Below are 15,224 nucleotides of genomic sequence, written 5' to 3'. Positions count from 1 at the left end.
CCCACCACTAATTTAGCCAGTCAAACTATTCTAACTGTGGTACATGGTAGCGGTTTTGTTTTGTACAAGCCAACACCCTAGTCTATCATAGTACTCCGTTACACTTCTCCACTAAAGCTATAAAGATAACATGAAAAAAAAGGACAGGGACAAATAGCATTTTTTGTCAATTACTTTACTTAGACTACATAACAACAACAACAACAACAACCCCTCTCTCTCTCTCTCTATCCTCAAAACATGCGCATAAAACAGTCAGAAATCCTTCTTACGTTCTTCGGGAAAGTTGAGGGAGAGTGGGGTGAGGAGGGGGGAAGGGGTTGTGAGGCTGAGTACAACGAAACACACACTAGTGGCCGGAAAGCGGTTTAGGCCCAGGAACGTGAACCCCTAAAAGTTGCTGGGATGACCCTGGCTCGACTCAGCTGTCTTCATGATAAGCCACTCAACGGGCTGTACTACATTTGGCAATGGAAAAACAAAAACAAAAACGTCCGCGCAGCAGATGAATGTGGCGCACGACATGTGTGCAATAACCATTGTCACCCAATCGCATCCATGTTTCCAAGTCTGAGCAAGAGGATTCCATGTCTTTTTGTCCAACGCGCCAGGCATATATTGACCGTAAATATATGTACAAAGTGCCATCCAACGTTCAAAGCTTTCTTGCTCGGCAACCTCAGCTCTGAATTGGAGTCCCACTGCGGCTGACCGCATTGCCAGAGCTGTTGTTTCGAGCAAGAGGCGTTGCGCTCCGACTTCGCTCCCTCTCTCGCTCTCGCTCTTCCGTCTTGACCCGTTCTCGCGCCTCTTCAACAAGCCGCTTCGCTTCTCTCACGTTACGCATCGTTCTGCTGAGCTTGCCCTCCTTACCTTCTTGAAGCTTCTGCAGCTCGCCTCGTGCCTCAATATCTTCCTTGGTCTTGGTAACAAAACTCTTCAGACTGACCTTGATGTTCTGGCGGAGATCTTGGCCTTCGTCAAATATCGCGTCGCTATCACGGATCGACTTGACATTCTCAACGCGTCGGGTAAGGTAGAGAGTTGGACGGCGGTTTGCGTTGTTATGCTGATCACGACGCTGTGCAATGATGCGCTGGACCTCTTCTTCATAAGCGGCTTCGTAGACATTGATATCCACATTAGACGGAGATTCGGAAACTACACATCCTTCTTCAGGCGCCGGCTGAAAGTTCTCGCCGGTTCCAATGTTGAGGAAGAGCGTGTCCTCCAACGGGTTATGTGCCTGTCCTTTACCAATGGGCGTGGTTGGTGAAGATGCCGACGGAATGGTTCCTGTTGGGCTGGAGATGGATTGAATTGGACCAGGTCGGATCGCCAGATTTTCGCGTGAAATCTTGCCCTCTGAAAAGCCCGGAGAGGTTTGCATAGTCGGACTGCTGGTGGCAGTGAGTCTACTGGGGCGCTTTCCTGCTTCTGTACGGAAACCAGGTTTGGAATATGCCATGTCGTCCATATTGTTCGGCACTCTTTGTCCTTTGTCGTCAACCTTGATGGGGTGGTGCACCCCCTCCGCGGAAAGTGCAGCCTCGACTGGCCGCCGGTCATGTGTGTCCTGTGATTTTGATTTGCGCAACGCTGATGGCCGCATAGACAAGGGAGGCTGCACAATGCGCGAGGCACTTCCTAGTATACTTTCTATCCGGTCTGGTCGTCGCCTGAACAATAGTTGCTTGAAGCGCTTTACTGCACGTACCTGTCTGTTGTTAGCTTGGGATAGATGTAAGAATTGCACGGATGCAAAGGGAAGACATGCACCTACCACTGTCACAAGGTGGCCCATGTTGCCGGTAATGGCAGCGTTGACTTCCTCGTCTGTAGGTGGTTCAATAATCACAGCGACATTCTCAGACTTTGCTAATAAAGGGTCCGTTCCGTTTCGTGTGACCCATGGGTGTTCCTGCAGGTGTCAGCTCTGATATCTTAGGATTAAGCATTTCAACTCACCCTGATTTCCTCCATGGTTATCCTCTTCTTTGGATCTTTTTCCAAAAGCCTCATTAGCAAATCTTTGATGTCGTCGCCGCATTCTGTTTCAAACTCCAGTGGGTCCATTCGTATCGATTGGTACAGCTCGATCATGCCGCGTTTTTCAAAGGGTATCCGCCCAAAGAGGAGACAGTATAGAGTGCATCCCATTGACCATATATCCGCAGCTCTTCCTGAGACCTGGCCGTGTTTGGCCACGCACAGTTCCGGTGGCATAAAAGCAGGTGAGCCAGCAGACTTGGCCGTCTTCATCTCGCCTTCTTTGTCGAACATTTCCGAAACACCAAAATCGACAATCTTCAGCACATCCTCTTCGGTGACCAGGCAATTGTCAGGCTTGATGTCTCGATGGATGATGCCCTGGGCATGTACTGGCAGTGGTTAGCGCTAGACGGAAGCACATGGCATACCGGACGTACGGTACTCTAAACCCAATATCATATCTCTGAACCAACACCGACATTGCTCCTCGCTGTAGGGGTCGGCACGCTCTTCGAGGCCGACTTGCATAACAACACCTTTCTTGCACATCTCCATGACCATGTAGAGCGAATCCTCTTCAGGGTCGTCGAGCACTTCGATCAATGTGACGAGGTTCGGATGGTGCAGCTTCTTCATGATGGCAATCTCTTCCTTGATGAGTTCAAAGGCATTGTTTTCTTCGGTTGTCGAATGTCGGTGGAGCGGAGAATTGAAGCCTATGCCGGCTGGCAGCGCGCGCATTCGTTTACTCGCCGCTGGCCGACGGAGGAGGTTGGATTGTGCCCGTTTTCGCAGTCGCGATTTTGAGAACTCCTTGACAGCCTACGCCATGTGTCGTCAGCTACAGTCATTGTGTGTACCGCCCAGGTTACCCGCATCATTATATCAGGCATTGCGCCTCTCCCCCATAGCCAGCGGTGTCTGGAGAGCTGGTATCCTCACATATTCTTGACCATACTGGTCTACAGCGAGGTGAACAGCACCAAATGAGCCGCGGCCAATCTCCTGTTTCACCAAATATTGGTTGATGCGATGTTGGGCGCTGCCGTCATCTTCGCTATTGCTGTATTCGGACCGCGCATTCAGCGTTTCCTGCAGCCCGTTAGGCTCTACACATGACAAGATTTATTGATTGGCTTCTCGGGGTGAATGCTGGCAGCCATTGGAGTGCAGAAGCTGGTGCCAAGTTCAGGTAGCTTCGCCAGCGCCTGCATCAGGCCTATGATGTGATGGAGGGCCGATTGGACAGGCGCTGGATGGTGCACTCGAGCGGGACTCAGCTGGGGGGAGGGAATCGCACCTTTACACGTCTGGTGGATGAGGCTGCGCGCGTGTGGTGTCGTAGCGGGCTCTGGTATGCGGGTGTTGACCTTGACAGCATCAGCATCTTGGTGGGGTAATGGGTAGTGAAGGCAGCCCAGCAGGCAGCAACACACACATGTACTTGACTGGCGGAGGTCGACCGGCGTCGCTGAGGGCGGGAACGGCGAGGGCAGGCTGTGAAGTGTAGAGCTTGAGGTCAGGTTCGGATGGGCGTTTGCTCAGCGGGTCGGGCGAATGGGACATGACTACACAGGGCGAGGGCCAGCCAGGGGGGAAAGATTATGGCATCCAAGTGCAGTAGCAGTAGTACGGAGAGTTAAGATTGAAACTGGGGGCGGGCTAGCAGATAGCAGGTTGCAGGTCGCAGGAGAAATAATATGGGGAAACCCGGGACGGCCAGCCCGCAGCAGAGAGGGGCCCTTTCTCTCGCTGTGCACTTCTTTCAGCCTCATCAGCCCGTCGTCGAGCAATCAATCACCACCCTCGTCCCCACGCCCACTATTGCCATTAGGCCAGGCCCACCCGCCCGCTTCCCTTGGCGGCATCCTCCCCGACTCGCTCCATCGCGCCTTTGACATATCCGTCTTGATTGTCAGCTATCGTGTCTGATTGTCCAGAACCCATTGGCGCCGGCTGCACCCCCCCGAATCGTCGCTTCGATAGTACATCGACAACACCACAACCCCAACCCCGCATCCCTCCCAAGTCCACCCTCACCTGCTGCAGCCTGACGCCGTCTTGTCTCTCCTTGTTCCCGATCGCAATGGTCCTCTATAGCTTCTACATCTTCGATCGGCACAGTAAGTCGCTATCGTTGTCCGGCGATCGGAGCCCATGACAAGCCCGCCGTGCACGCTGCTGACCGCACAATTGCAGCCGAGTGCATCTACTCGCGCCGCTGGACTCCTGCACGCCCAACCTCGTCCTCGTCCAAACCCACTACCGCTGCCGCCGCCGCCGCCCGCCCGACCTCTGGCAACTCGATTGTAAGCAATGGCGACGTCGTGGCTGCCGTCCGCAAGGGCATGTCGCACTCGGACGACGAGAAGCTAGTCTTTGGCCTCGTCTTCTCCCTCCGCAATTTTGTCACCAAGCTCGGCGGCGCCGACGATACCTTTCTCTCGTACCGCACCGGCGAATACAAGCTCCACTACTACGAGACACCCACGCGCATGAAGTTTGTCATGCTCACCGACACAAAGGTCATCAACCTGCGCCAGTACCTGCACCAGATCTGGGCCAACCTCTATGTTGAGTATGTCGTCAAGAACCCGTTAGCCCCCGTCGAGCATCCCGGGGGCATTGGAGTTGCCAATGAGTTATTTGAGCGGGGCTTGGAGGCCTTTATCACCGCCGTCTTGCCTGTGTGAGGACACCTAGGACACAGCAAGAGCCACACGAGATAGAATAGCGTCAGTCTTGTAAATGAGACAATACGTGTACGGAGGATGCCGTAGTGCCGATCCAACATTGTGTGGCGCAGGACTCGATTTTCCGAAGAACGGAGATGTTCCAGGAGACCGGATCATCGTCGCCTTATCATGACCATCCACGAAGCTGTAGGGACTTGACCTGCAAATCAACATGCAGACGACAAGACAAGCTTCAGAAGGTGGTCGGGAGCGGCCGAACGCATATGCACCCCAGCCGATGCCCCACATGCACAGCCTCACTTGACCTGAGTCCCGGGACGCCGTTCCCCAACGCTGCCTGCAACATGCATGGGATGTGGGCATGATGTGTTGAGTGTCAAAATAGCATAGTTTCATAGCAAGAATTCGAAGTTGAGATGTCACACGTGCCATCTTGTATCACGATTTACTCTCCATCTCTAAAGGATCTTCTCGACACTACATCCGTGCCACTATCCCTTTATTTCAGATTTTAACCCAATGTCTCCTAAAGCCTGTGAACGTAATCGCCTCTTTGGTGCAAAATACTAGACATGATTACTTATGACCGGGCTCGGGACGCTACCCTGCGACCGCTGCTGTCAAGTATTATCAATTCTGTCCTCACCTCTTGCTGTGGAGTCGCTTCACATTATCTTCTCCCATGACGGCTTAGCTTTTTTTTTCTCTGTTTGCTATATAGCGTAGCAGATCAATTATCTCAGAAAAGAATGGCAGGCCACGTCTTCTCCCATATATTGTGATCTCCTGATCTCATCGCAACCGTGGTTCGCCGTCCTGAGGCGTCTGGGACATTCGGGATCATGCCGATCCACTATCCACAGCTGCTGAGCTTTGTCCCCAAGCTTATCCAGATCTATGGAACCCATGAGGGCCACTTCTTTTCTCATCATCTTCATGGCGAGAGGCCATGGATGTGTCTGGATTCCCTCGTCCACCAATGGTGACACCACCCAACCCCACCTACTTCCCTTGTCGGTAATCAAGACACTGACGTGTATCACAGCACCAAGAAGCCTTCTAATGTCCATATTGGCGTGACTTCACAAGGGCTCCAGGCCAAGAATATCATATCTGATTCTCAGCAATACAAGAACAACGTGGGCATCAAAATCAACGCGAACCTTGGTGGTGCCACCTATATCGCAAAATCTCAGGTCGTTCCTAAGATCGCACCTCGGGCCAGTGAGATGTACCACAATGGGTTTCGACAACAGATATGCCTGCAGATGGCTTCACGAAACCACTCTCAACAGAAAAACACTCATAGTTAGTGGGATATCTAGGCGCTGTTTAATACCACATTGTAGATTGACCTGGATGAAGATGAAATTCATAAGCCGTGGTAGATGCCAGACCTTATCCGAAACATAATAACATCCAAAGAGTGTGTTGACAACATAGACAAATAACAAAATAATACTCTTCACAACTATTCCTCGCGTTTTAAGAAGTGCGATATAATAGCATTGTAGCAGTTCTATGAAGCCCAGAGTTTGCTGACTTTAATTGAGTGGCGACCTATGTGAAGTACCCATGATTTTTTCCACTAGGTGCGCAGGTGCCGTGCACACTAGTGCCGTTGGTGCACAGAATATTGCTTGTAGAGTCCAAAGAGAACACGTATAGCCCTGATATAGCACCTACCTGAATGATGGATGAGACAATTGCAACCGTCTTTTCATTCGAACAGTGGAACTACCACGGACGCAACATTGCTGCAGGCACTTGAGTCAAGTGTGGTCTTCATGGAGCCTCTCGCGCCATTAGATTTCTTCGCCCAGGGAGTGAATCCAATCTATGTGAGAAGATCGTTTTCTACTATGGTTATCTTGGAATTTGTAGTTTCCAAGGCCTGCTTCTTTTGGTGCACTTAAAAAACGCAAGGCAATGCAAAGTGTTGTGAGCCGGATGTGGTAAACAACTGCCAAGCTTCATCCACCAGTTCTCATTCTCAGGAACGACTTTCTCAGTAATCTCTGAGAACTCTGTATGAAATTCACATACCACATACAGCAATGTGCCAAACAAAGCCTCCGAGTATAATGATCGAAAGGTCACTCTTCTGAGTGAGCTTCAATGTGTATTCTATGTTCAGCCAGTCCGCATTTCATGTCAACATCAGTGAACCATTACCAGGCAACCTCCACAAGGCTTGACTTGCCTGCTTCATTGAATAGTCGTGCAGGCTGCGTTCTTCGTCATTCCTTTTCGTGCGTCTTGTCCTTATCTGCATACCTATCTTTCCTGTATCCCTTGTCCGCCTCGACCACTGTCGCCTTGCTCCAGGCCAGTTGTGAGGATGCACGTGCCGCTCCTTGACAAATCGATTTCTCTACTTGCGTTTGCAGAGCTCTCGCGGCCTTGGAGTCACGAGCTTTTTTGGCGCTAGTGCACGTGACGTTACCTGTCGGGTCTCAGTATAAAACCTGGCCCCCCTCCCCCCTCTCCTCCTTTTCCTTCTTCAGGTTCCAACATCATGGCACGCGGTAAGTGCATTCCTTTCCTGCTTCTCTCGTCTGTTTTTCCATGTCACTGCGCTTGTTGCTTCTTCTTATCATGTCACTGTTGCGGTCTCACCTACACCTCACACAATCAACACAATCCCTGTCCATCACATACTTCTACAGATTCCCTCTTGACCTATTCCATCACTGCTAACCACTGCCTCATGCTGAATCTCCAATTTTCATTCACAGTTTCGTTACTAACGTTTATTATAGTACAACACAATTACTACGTCAACGTTGGCGGCGGCGGCGGTGGTGGCCGCGGTGTCGTAAGTACCCTTTTTGAATTGATCCTTCGTTTGTGAACAGGAAAGCTAATATTTTTACGCGTAGAAGAAAAACAACAACAACAACAACAAGAAGAAGGGCGGTGGTGGCGGTGGTGGCGGTGGTGGAGGTGGTGATGGTGGCGGTGGTGGGCGTAAGGCCCGTAAGCAAGACCAGTGCTTTCTGTAAGTTCACCGTCTACCGCCTGTTATGCATATTCATGGTTACTAACTATGTGAATCTAGCTGTCGTGCCTATGGGCACAAAAAAAAAGATTGTCCGCAGCTCGCTGCTGTTGTTGCTGCTGCTGTTGAGGCTGCTACTACCGCCGCCCAGCAGACCCGCCCAGCAGATCCGCCCAGCGACCCCGTCCCGGTCGCATGCGAATACGGGCTTGCATGCCCAGCATTTGGTCCGTGCCGTGCTGGGCAGCAATGCACAGCACAGAAGCAGTGTCCCCAAGGGGACAACTGTACTTGGAGTGAGAACTGCCTTGCAGGTGACCAGTGCCCTTCGCGGTGCCCTGCTGGCAACTTGTGCCCTGCCAACTGTCCGGCGGGCGTCAAGTGCCCTGGGATTCCCCAGGTCCTGTCGCTGCGTGGTGGCCGCCCCCTAGGGGGTGAGCCGATGGAAGGTCAGGAGTGAGTTTTCTTTCGGGGGGGATTCAAAAGTCAATTTTTTAGTTTCATGAATGCAAGTCCTCTGCTGGTTTCCAACTTATGTTTTATATAAATATTTTTGTGAGACTGCGTGTGAAGTGTGTACCTTTGCAATTTTCAGTCAGGAACACTGAACTGACGTAATAAAACCGATAGCAAGATCCAAATAGTCAACAACTCCAGGTTCGATGAGATTCATCGCTCCATCCTATGCTCAGCCTCTATGAGAGATCACGCAAAGACAATCGGTCGCTTGTCGCTGTTCGTTCGAGCATTTATGAGAAATCATGATGTTTGTATTCGCGATAGATGGTAGAAATGGTCCAATTAGGGGCAGTCCAACATTCATCTATTCATTAGTGAAGTCTATAGGAGATCGCAGCTTGTTTCATTGAGGGCTACTTGAAATAACGTAGAACTATTTCATTAGCAACCAACAGGGCAAGCAAAAGCCCCGTTTTCATATTGCTACCAAAGATGCAAACGCAGGCAGTAGTGCAACTGATCTCTTCAATGGGGTTGTGGCACTGTATACTTTCCGCCTACTCACTTATACGCCAGGCTGACCAAACCACAAAAAGCGCGACCACTTCAACAAGGCGGAAGCTGATAATGGCAATGGGCGCAGGAACAGTCTACCGGGATCTGTGGCACTTGATGCACCGTATTAAGTTGATTTGCAAAGCGAGGTCATTGCCCTACAAATGAGCTCCACGCTATCACCAGAAAAGACACGCTTTTGCTTGACCAGCCCAATGCGCATAAGCTCGATCAGTCATGTTCCGTTAACACTGCATATTTCTCAGGTGAAGAATTTCTATTAAACTCTCATACGAGTCATATACAGAATGAGTACCCGACATTGTTGTTAGCTGCGGTATACGTGCTCGTCAAATGCCCACAAATTAGCCCCTGACAGGATGACTAAGATGTTCTCACGATCATCGCATAGTCAACCGGAAACAGCTGGACTGCAGCCGACTACAGTGGCTATTTGATTCAATTCAATTGTGTTCAATTTCAATACCACATTTTGTCCCATTGTCGTGGTTATCAGAGTGTTGCGACCGCCAAGGTCTGTCACGGACGCTCTTGCCATTTGTTGACACTCACCTCCACTCCCAGCCGACACTCAGGTTTCGCCCCACCACATCTATTCCACGGCCTTCTAATCGCTGCAATGATCAATTCTGAGAATGATCTCACCGAAAGCTACGTAGATTATTACTATGTGGATGTGTTTGACCCTGGTTGCAGTACTTGTGGGGAGATCGCTGTGATTAGAACCTCATCGTGAAGAACTACACAATCCTACAAACTTCCCCTTGCGTATACTCAATTGATGAAAGGGCTCAATACTGCATCACAGTGTTTCTTGCATTTCAATGTTCGTGTTCCTGACTGTTGTGCACTGCAAAATTGGTGATTACGTACCTGAATGCAAACATGCTCGGGAGGGAAGGCACGACTGTTGACGGAGGAAGGTGGCGCATCTCACCAATACTGAAAATCTGCTCGCGTGAAGTACACTGCTCTCTAGACCTAATCATTTCGTGCCTGATATACGCAAATTTCTGCTGTTTCGCTCACCAAATCTACGCTTTCGTTTTCTTCGACTCCAGACGAAAACAGATTCAAAATGCCTTCCTCTTCCGCAGCCGGCCCCTCGAAGCGCAAGGCAGTTTCGGCTCCAGTAGCCGTCCGTTCATCCAAGAGGATCCAACTCTTGAATGAGCAGAGGGCGAGGGAGAACGATGCCGAGCTTCCGTACACGGGAAAAGGCAAAGGCAAGGCAAGGCAAGTCATCATCAGTGACGATGATGAGAGTGAGTACTTTGATGAAGATTTAGGCACTGATGTAGGCGAATGTGCCGTCGAAGACGAGGCCGATGAAGACGGCGATTACGAGAGAGTCATCCCAGACTCTGAGGACGACGACGATGATGATGATGATGAGGCGGAAGAAGAATGTGCCTTCCGCACCAAGCGAGATTGGGTTTTAGACCCCGACTACAACCCAATTGGAAGCGAAGAACTCCTTAGTGACGAGGAGATTGAGGAGATCGGGGACCAAGAGTTACTCGATGATGAGGAGACTGAGGGGATACCAGCGGTAACCGGAGAGGTAGGTTGTGGACTTGACGTTTCTTCTCCCGAGAATACTAACAAAACGATTTTAGGGCCCAAGCCAAGGGGTCTATATTCCACCAAGATTCCGCTTCGTCTCCGACAAAAGGTGCGGCATCACAAGCCCAGTACGGTCGGCCACTGCTAGCGACCGTAAACGATTCGAGGCGTTCGACAACAAGATTCGCCTCGTAGTTTCACGATTGAAGATGCTCACGCAAAAGCATTCAATGTTCACCGGGGTATTGCTTGGCGACAAAGAATATGATACAATGACGTGCGGGTTCGCCAAGTTGTTGGAACAATCTGACAAGGACTTCCTTGTCGAGTCGTTCTTGAACGGTGTGCCAGAATCAACAAAGAGGATTCTTGGCCAAGAACAGTTCGGGCTCCACGAGCTCAAATCTCTTCCACGACTTTCAGACTCGGAATTGTCTGAAAAAGGTATCTACATTGACATCGTCGAAATGGACGGCGAATTCAAATGGGATCTGTATGTGGGTTCCGCTGTTGCTGAAGTTGGCATGCTGCAGCGCTGGTATGGCTACCTCACAGGCGTACCAGAGACGTCTTATCACGGCAAGAAAATTGCAAAGCCTGGCAACAAGATCAATTTGCGTTGCCTAGCGCATTTTGGTCACGATCCAGAGGTTTGGCTCACATCTTTTGCTGAGAGCCTCTTCATGTTGTATCTCGGCACCGTTTATGATCCTAGGAAGCACTGGAATAACCCCGATTATTCCAGCATGTTTATCAACGACGAGATTTACAACGCGGTCAGCGAAATCCGGAAGGAATGCGGCCTCGTGACCCTTGAGGCACGAGGAATGAACAGAACCTGGTCTCTTATCCAGGGGTGGAGAGGCGTCGCCATCAAGTCGGGCGCCCAATGTCATGATTGTGGACGCATTGTCCCTGATAGACGCGACGAATCATTTAAGCGGACAGAATGGACGCACATCGATCCTGCCCGTCCATCATCGACCCACGTTACATGCTTGAATTGTGTGTATTACAAGCGTATATATGGCAAGGCCCGCACGCCAGCTCATGAGGCAAGACGGGCGGCAGTGGCGGCCATAAAGAAACACCCAAACCCTGGCAAATGCGAATACAAGGGCTGCACAAAGAAGGCCAGGAGCTGGGTTGATCAAGAGGGGCACCAGAAATGGTATTGTAGCGGACACTGGACTCGTGCGACGAACGGTAAACCAATGGATGCTCCTTTCATCAAGAATCAAACCACGAAGCCTCCGAGAGCTACTTATGCAAACCCCGGTCAATGCGAGTATCCTGGTTGCGAATCAAAGAAGACAGTGCATTGGTGCTCCTTGGAAGGGCATAAAAGGTATTACTGCGCTACGCATACCTCTCGTGCGCATAATGGGAAGCCGATGGATGCGGCCATCGTACAAAGGAAGAGAGGCCCTAGTGCCACTTACAAAAACCCAGGCAGGTGCGAGTACCCCGGTTGCACCATAACGAAGTCTATCAAATGGCGTGGAATGGCAGGCCACCTGAAGTTTTATTGTAAGGCTCACGTTTCGCGTGCGCTGAACGGGAAACCAGCAATGGATGCTCCTGTCGTCGAACGGAAAAGAAAGTCCAAGTAAACGCATCACAAAATGCGATGATTATTGGGGAAAGATATAGGCGGCGAGTTATATGGGTACCACGACGTGTTGTCGGCGCATGATGAGTTGTCTGCGTGTTGCATGATGAGTTGTCTGCATAGCAAGGTGTGTTGCCTGCATAGCAAGGTGTGTTGCCTGCATAGCATGATGAGTTGTCTGCATAGCAAGGACGGCGACCACAGTACCCATAGTGAGTCGGAGGCCGTCCTTGGAGTTGCGCACACCTACATCGACCTTGGTGGCTGATGTAGGTGTGTGGAAGCCTATGCATGTAAGTATCCCCACAATCCCAAAGTCTTTTACAATTACTAACATCCCTACAACTTCCTTAGGTAACCCCTGCTGCGTCTGCCATGTGCAGGCGTACAGCATCGCAACATACCTTCTTGCAGGACGGTCCTGTCATGCATCGATGAGAGGCCTAAAGAAGCGATACCCATAGATGTCTCGGACGGGCAATGGAGTTATGGATCGAAGTCGATCCAGTATAAATCGATATGATCAGCGAAGTGCATTAGCTTGTGGAATAGTCGGCCGGCTAGTTCAACTTCAACTCTGAGAGCGTAATTGTGTGGTGTTGTGTTCAATATACATATATCATCGAGTGTTGCTGTGCCATGGTTGGAGTCAGCTTGGGCCATGTGAGGTGGAGTCTTGCAGCAGCCACAACACTGGGCTGAGGTGGATCTTGATGGGTGGTGGAATGACTTCAAAAGATTTTAGATAGCTGTAGCTGCTCCTCATTCCTGAGCTACTCTGACTTCTATACCAAAGTTTTCGTATGTCAGAACACACTGTATGTCACTGAATAAATGAAAGTTTTTAGAAGAGCCTATCACTAAGTCCCTCACAGAAGTCAAGGCGGTATATTAGATGCATATGTACGCAACTAGTTGACGCTTATGGATACATAGTATACGGTCTGAGAAGAGTGCAGCTTTGTCTGCCTATTTCCTGGCCACCTGCTATCCTGGCTGTCCGGGATTTCTACTGCTGCGACTGCTTTGGCTTCACCTACCGACTGCTTTTGTGGCAAGCTGTAGGGACTGGTAGAACCAGCAAGCGACTATATTTAAGTAAGACTCTATGCGGGGCGGGTAGGAGGCGGGTTGACTCGCGGGTGAGGAACGAGTTTGTAACAAAACACGGTATCAAATGCATGTTTCAATCGAAGATTCGACCGTTTCCATTAGCATTAATCTGGTAATGACTAGATACTTAATCTAAATAAATTTAGTCCTTCCAGAATTTTCCTTTGCCCTTCTTACGGCCCTTGACGTCAGCTTGTTTTACGACGAAAACGCCACGGTCGATTGTGTTGATAACAACAAAACCAGAATCAAACGTATATGCTGACCAAGTACCGGCATCCCACAGCGCATCGCCGCCTCCAGGCTTGGCATCGTCTCCAGGATACACATCAAAGTACGCAATCTCTTTAATCTTCGAACCATCTGGATACTTTGGAATTGATGAAACGTCAAGGATCCTCAGGCCGGCTTGGTAGTTCGATTGATAAGATAGGCCATCGTACACGTATTGGTTGTGATCAACCGATCGAACGCTTGTTTTATACAAGCCACTCACGAACGGTTTCTCGAGATTCTGGATGTCTAGCAGGTATGTTACCGCAAATCCGTCTCGCGCAGGTGAGTCCACGGCAGTACGGTTGGGGTCAATTTGGCCTTCATCCAATTCATCATCGAGGACGAGATGTGTTTGCCAGTAGGGATCGATGACCCATCCTTGATGGGTGTATGAAGCACCGACATATGGAGTACGGGAAATCATCTTTCCGGCGGTGCCAAAGCCCTTTTTGTTGGTCGCATCAATGATTGTAAGGGTATCTTCTGCGAAGAGGAAGCAAATGTCCCGTCCATAATAACGACGATCAGGACCTCTGTAAACGATACATTGGGCGTCGTGAACATAGCCGTCAGACGAGCTGTTTAGAGTTAGCCTTTGTGGGCGTGGAGGGTGAATGTGTGGTTTTGACTTACAAACATCCCTCAACATAGGGCTTAGTTGGATCATCCATGTTGATAAACATGGGGCCACCAGCACAGGTATCGTTACGGCCTGGTCGACCGCCGGCTCCGCAGGCAACGGCGTAGTTCTTCTCCTCGTTGGCAACGACAGTGTGGGTACGGCCCTTGATACCCTGGTTGATGTCGACAAGGGCAACATCCTTGACCTTGTCGAAAGTATAAGGGCTCTTAGGAGAAAGCTTAAGAAGCTTCTTCAGGTCAAAGATCTGGACGTGGTGGCCGATACCCTCGGATCCAACAATAAGAGAGTCACCGAGGACTTTAATCTCACGCCAGATGACGGAGTCATTCTGGGCGGGAAGACGACCAAGGTACTCAAGTTTGCCCTCCCTGGTAACCTCAGAGAAGGAGGCACCGTAGGTTTGGCCGATGGCAATCTGTACAATAGTTAGTACTGGTGTGTAGTGGTATGTCACGTGGTTCGATATCACGTAATATTCAGCCTCATAGCGCTGCCCATGAGGACAACACCGAACGACATTCGAAAGAGGAAAACATGAAACTCTTCCAACTCGAATACAAGAGACATGGATTTGGACTTGGGTAAACTTACAAACTCACGGCCACGGTGTGTCCATCCCCAGGATCCAGAGCCGTCTCCAATGGGATCACCGAGCTCAGCGTGCGTCTTGAAGTCGTACAAGTCAATGTTGTTGCACCTGTACGTCTGGTCTGGGTCGTCCTTGACAGCCTCAACGCGACCAAGCTTGCACTTGATAACGCTCTTGTCGGTCCTCTTTTTCTCAAAGCCGTTCCACCTGGCGCTGTCGAACTTGCCAGCAGCACGTTGCTTGGCCCATGCAGCCTGAATACGTTAGTATCTCCATGCAATGGATGGAATCTCTTGAGCCTACCTCCTTGCCGCTCATCATCAGCTCCATGACCTCTCCCGAGGCATATTCCTGACGAGTAAAGCCGCTGGCCGAGGCCAATGGCAACAAAGCCGTGGTGATAGTAGCCCACTTCATGGTGACGAAGACGACTGCGGATTGACTTGGGCAGTTGGGTGTGGGCCTCAAATTGGGAGCACAAGCATAGTCATTATATATCTTCCCCCTCTCCGTACTACACCACCGGAAGCACCGACTAAGTCATGGTGGTCTTCCGCCCTCGGTCGCGGCCACTGTACAGACCTTCCTATCACAGCTACAACCGACGAGTAGAATGATCCAAGACGCGCGCAGAAGCAACAATACTGGGCGCAGCATGCAACAGTATGCAAGCCAAGTCTGTCAGGTCTTGGGAATACGGT

General features: G+C 50.4%; 5 protein-coding genes across 5 annotated transcripts; 3 read left to right on the top strand and 2 right to left on the bottom strand.

Annotated features, from left to right (window-relative positions):
- Positions 1–679: 679 nt before the first annotated feature.
- Positions 680–3,558, bottom strand: COCVIDRAFT_105964 (hypothetical protein; the record flags this gene model as incomplete). Its single annotated transcript, XM_014698619.1, has 7 exons — positions 680–1,717; positions 1,784–1,921; positions 1,969–2,381; positions 2,430–2,814; positions 2,935–3,084; positions 3,293–3,362; positions 3,431–3,558. The coding sequence occupies 7 exons, from the start codon at positions 3,556–3,558 to the stop codon at positions 680–682; spliced, it is 2,322 nt and encodes a 773-aa protein (XP_014554105.1).
- A 520-nt stretch (positions 3,559–4,078) lies between these two features.
- On the top strand, positions 4,079–4,685 carry COCVIDRAFT_105912 (hypothetical protein; the record flags this gene model as incomplete). The annotated part of the gene is made up of 2 exons (XM_014698618.1): positions 4,079–4,115; positions 4,192–4,685. The coding sequence occupies 2 exons, from the start codon at positions 4,079–4,081 to the stop codon at positions 4,683–4,685; spliced, it is 531 nt and encodes a 176-aa protein (XP_014554104.1).
- A 2,521-nt stretch (positions 4,686–7,206) lies between these two features.
- Positions 7,207–8,149, top strand: COCVIDRAFT_18162 (hypothetical protein; the record flags this gene model as incomplete). Its single annotated transcript, XM_014698569.1, has 4 exons — positions 7,207–7,216; positions 7,451–7,506; positions 7,571–7,689; positions 7,750–8,149. The coding sequence occupies 4 exons, from the start codon at positions 7,207–7,209 to the stop codon at positions 8,147–8,149; spliced, it is 585 nt and encodes a 194-aa protein (XP_014554055.1).
- Positions 8,150–9,802: 1,653 nt separating this feature from the next.
- Positions 9,803–12,340, top strand: COCVIDRAFT_18161 (hypothetical protein; the record flags this gene model as incomplete). Its single annotated transcript, XM_014698568.1, has 4 exons — positions 9,803–10,288; positions 10,344–11,820; positions 12,089–12,195; positions 12,257–12,340. The coding sequence occupies 4 exons, from the start codon at positions 9,803–9,805 to the stop codon at positions 12,338–12,340; spliced, it is 2,154 nt and encodes a 717-aa protein (XP_014554054.1).
- Positions 12,341–13,157: 817 nt separating this feature from the next.
- COCVIDRAFT_105863 (hypothetical protein) lies at positions 13,158–14,940 on the bottom strand (the record flags this gene model as incomplete). Its single annotated transcript, XM_014698617.1, has 4 exons — positions 13,158–13,869; positions 13,925–14,349; positions 14,526–14,777; positions 14,827–14,940. The coding sequence occupies 4 exons, from the start codon at positions 14,938–14,940 to the stop codon at positions 13,158–13,160; spliced, it is 1,503 nt and encodes a 500-aa protein (XP_014554103.1).
- Between the last annotated feature and the right edge of the window lie 284 nt (positions 14,941–15,224).

This window comes from Bipolaris victoriae (assembly GCF_000527765.1).
Source record: "Bipolaris victoriae FI3 unplaced genomic scaffold scaffold_75, whole genome shotgun sequence".
Classification (NCBI taxonomy): Eukaryota; Fungi; Ascomycota; class Dothideomycetes; order Pleosporales; family Pleosporaceae; genus Bipolaris; species Bipolaris victoriae.
Note: the sequence above shows the minus strand (reverse complement) of the source record. Positions and strands in the feature narration are given on the sequence as shown.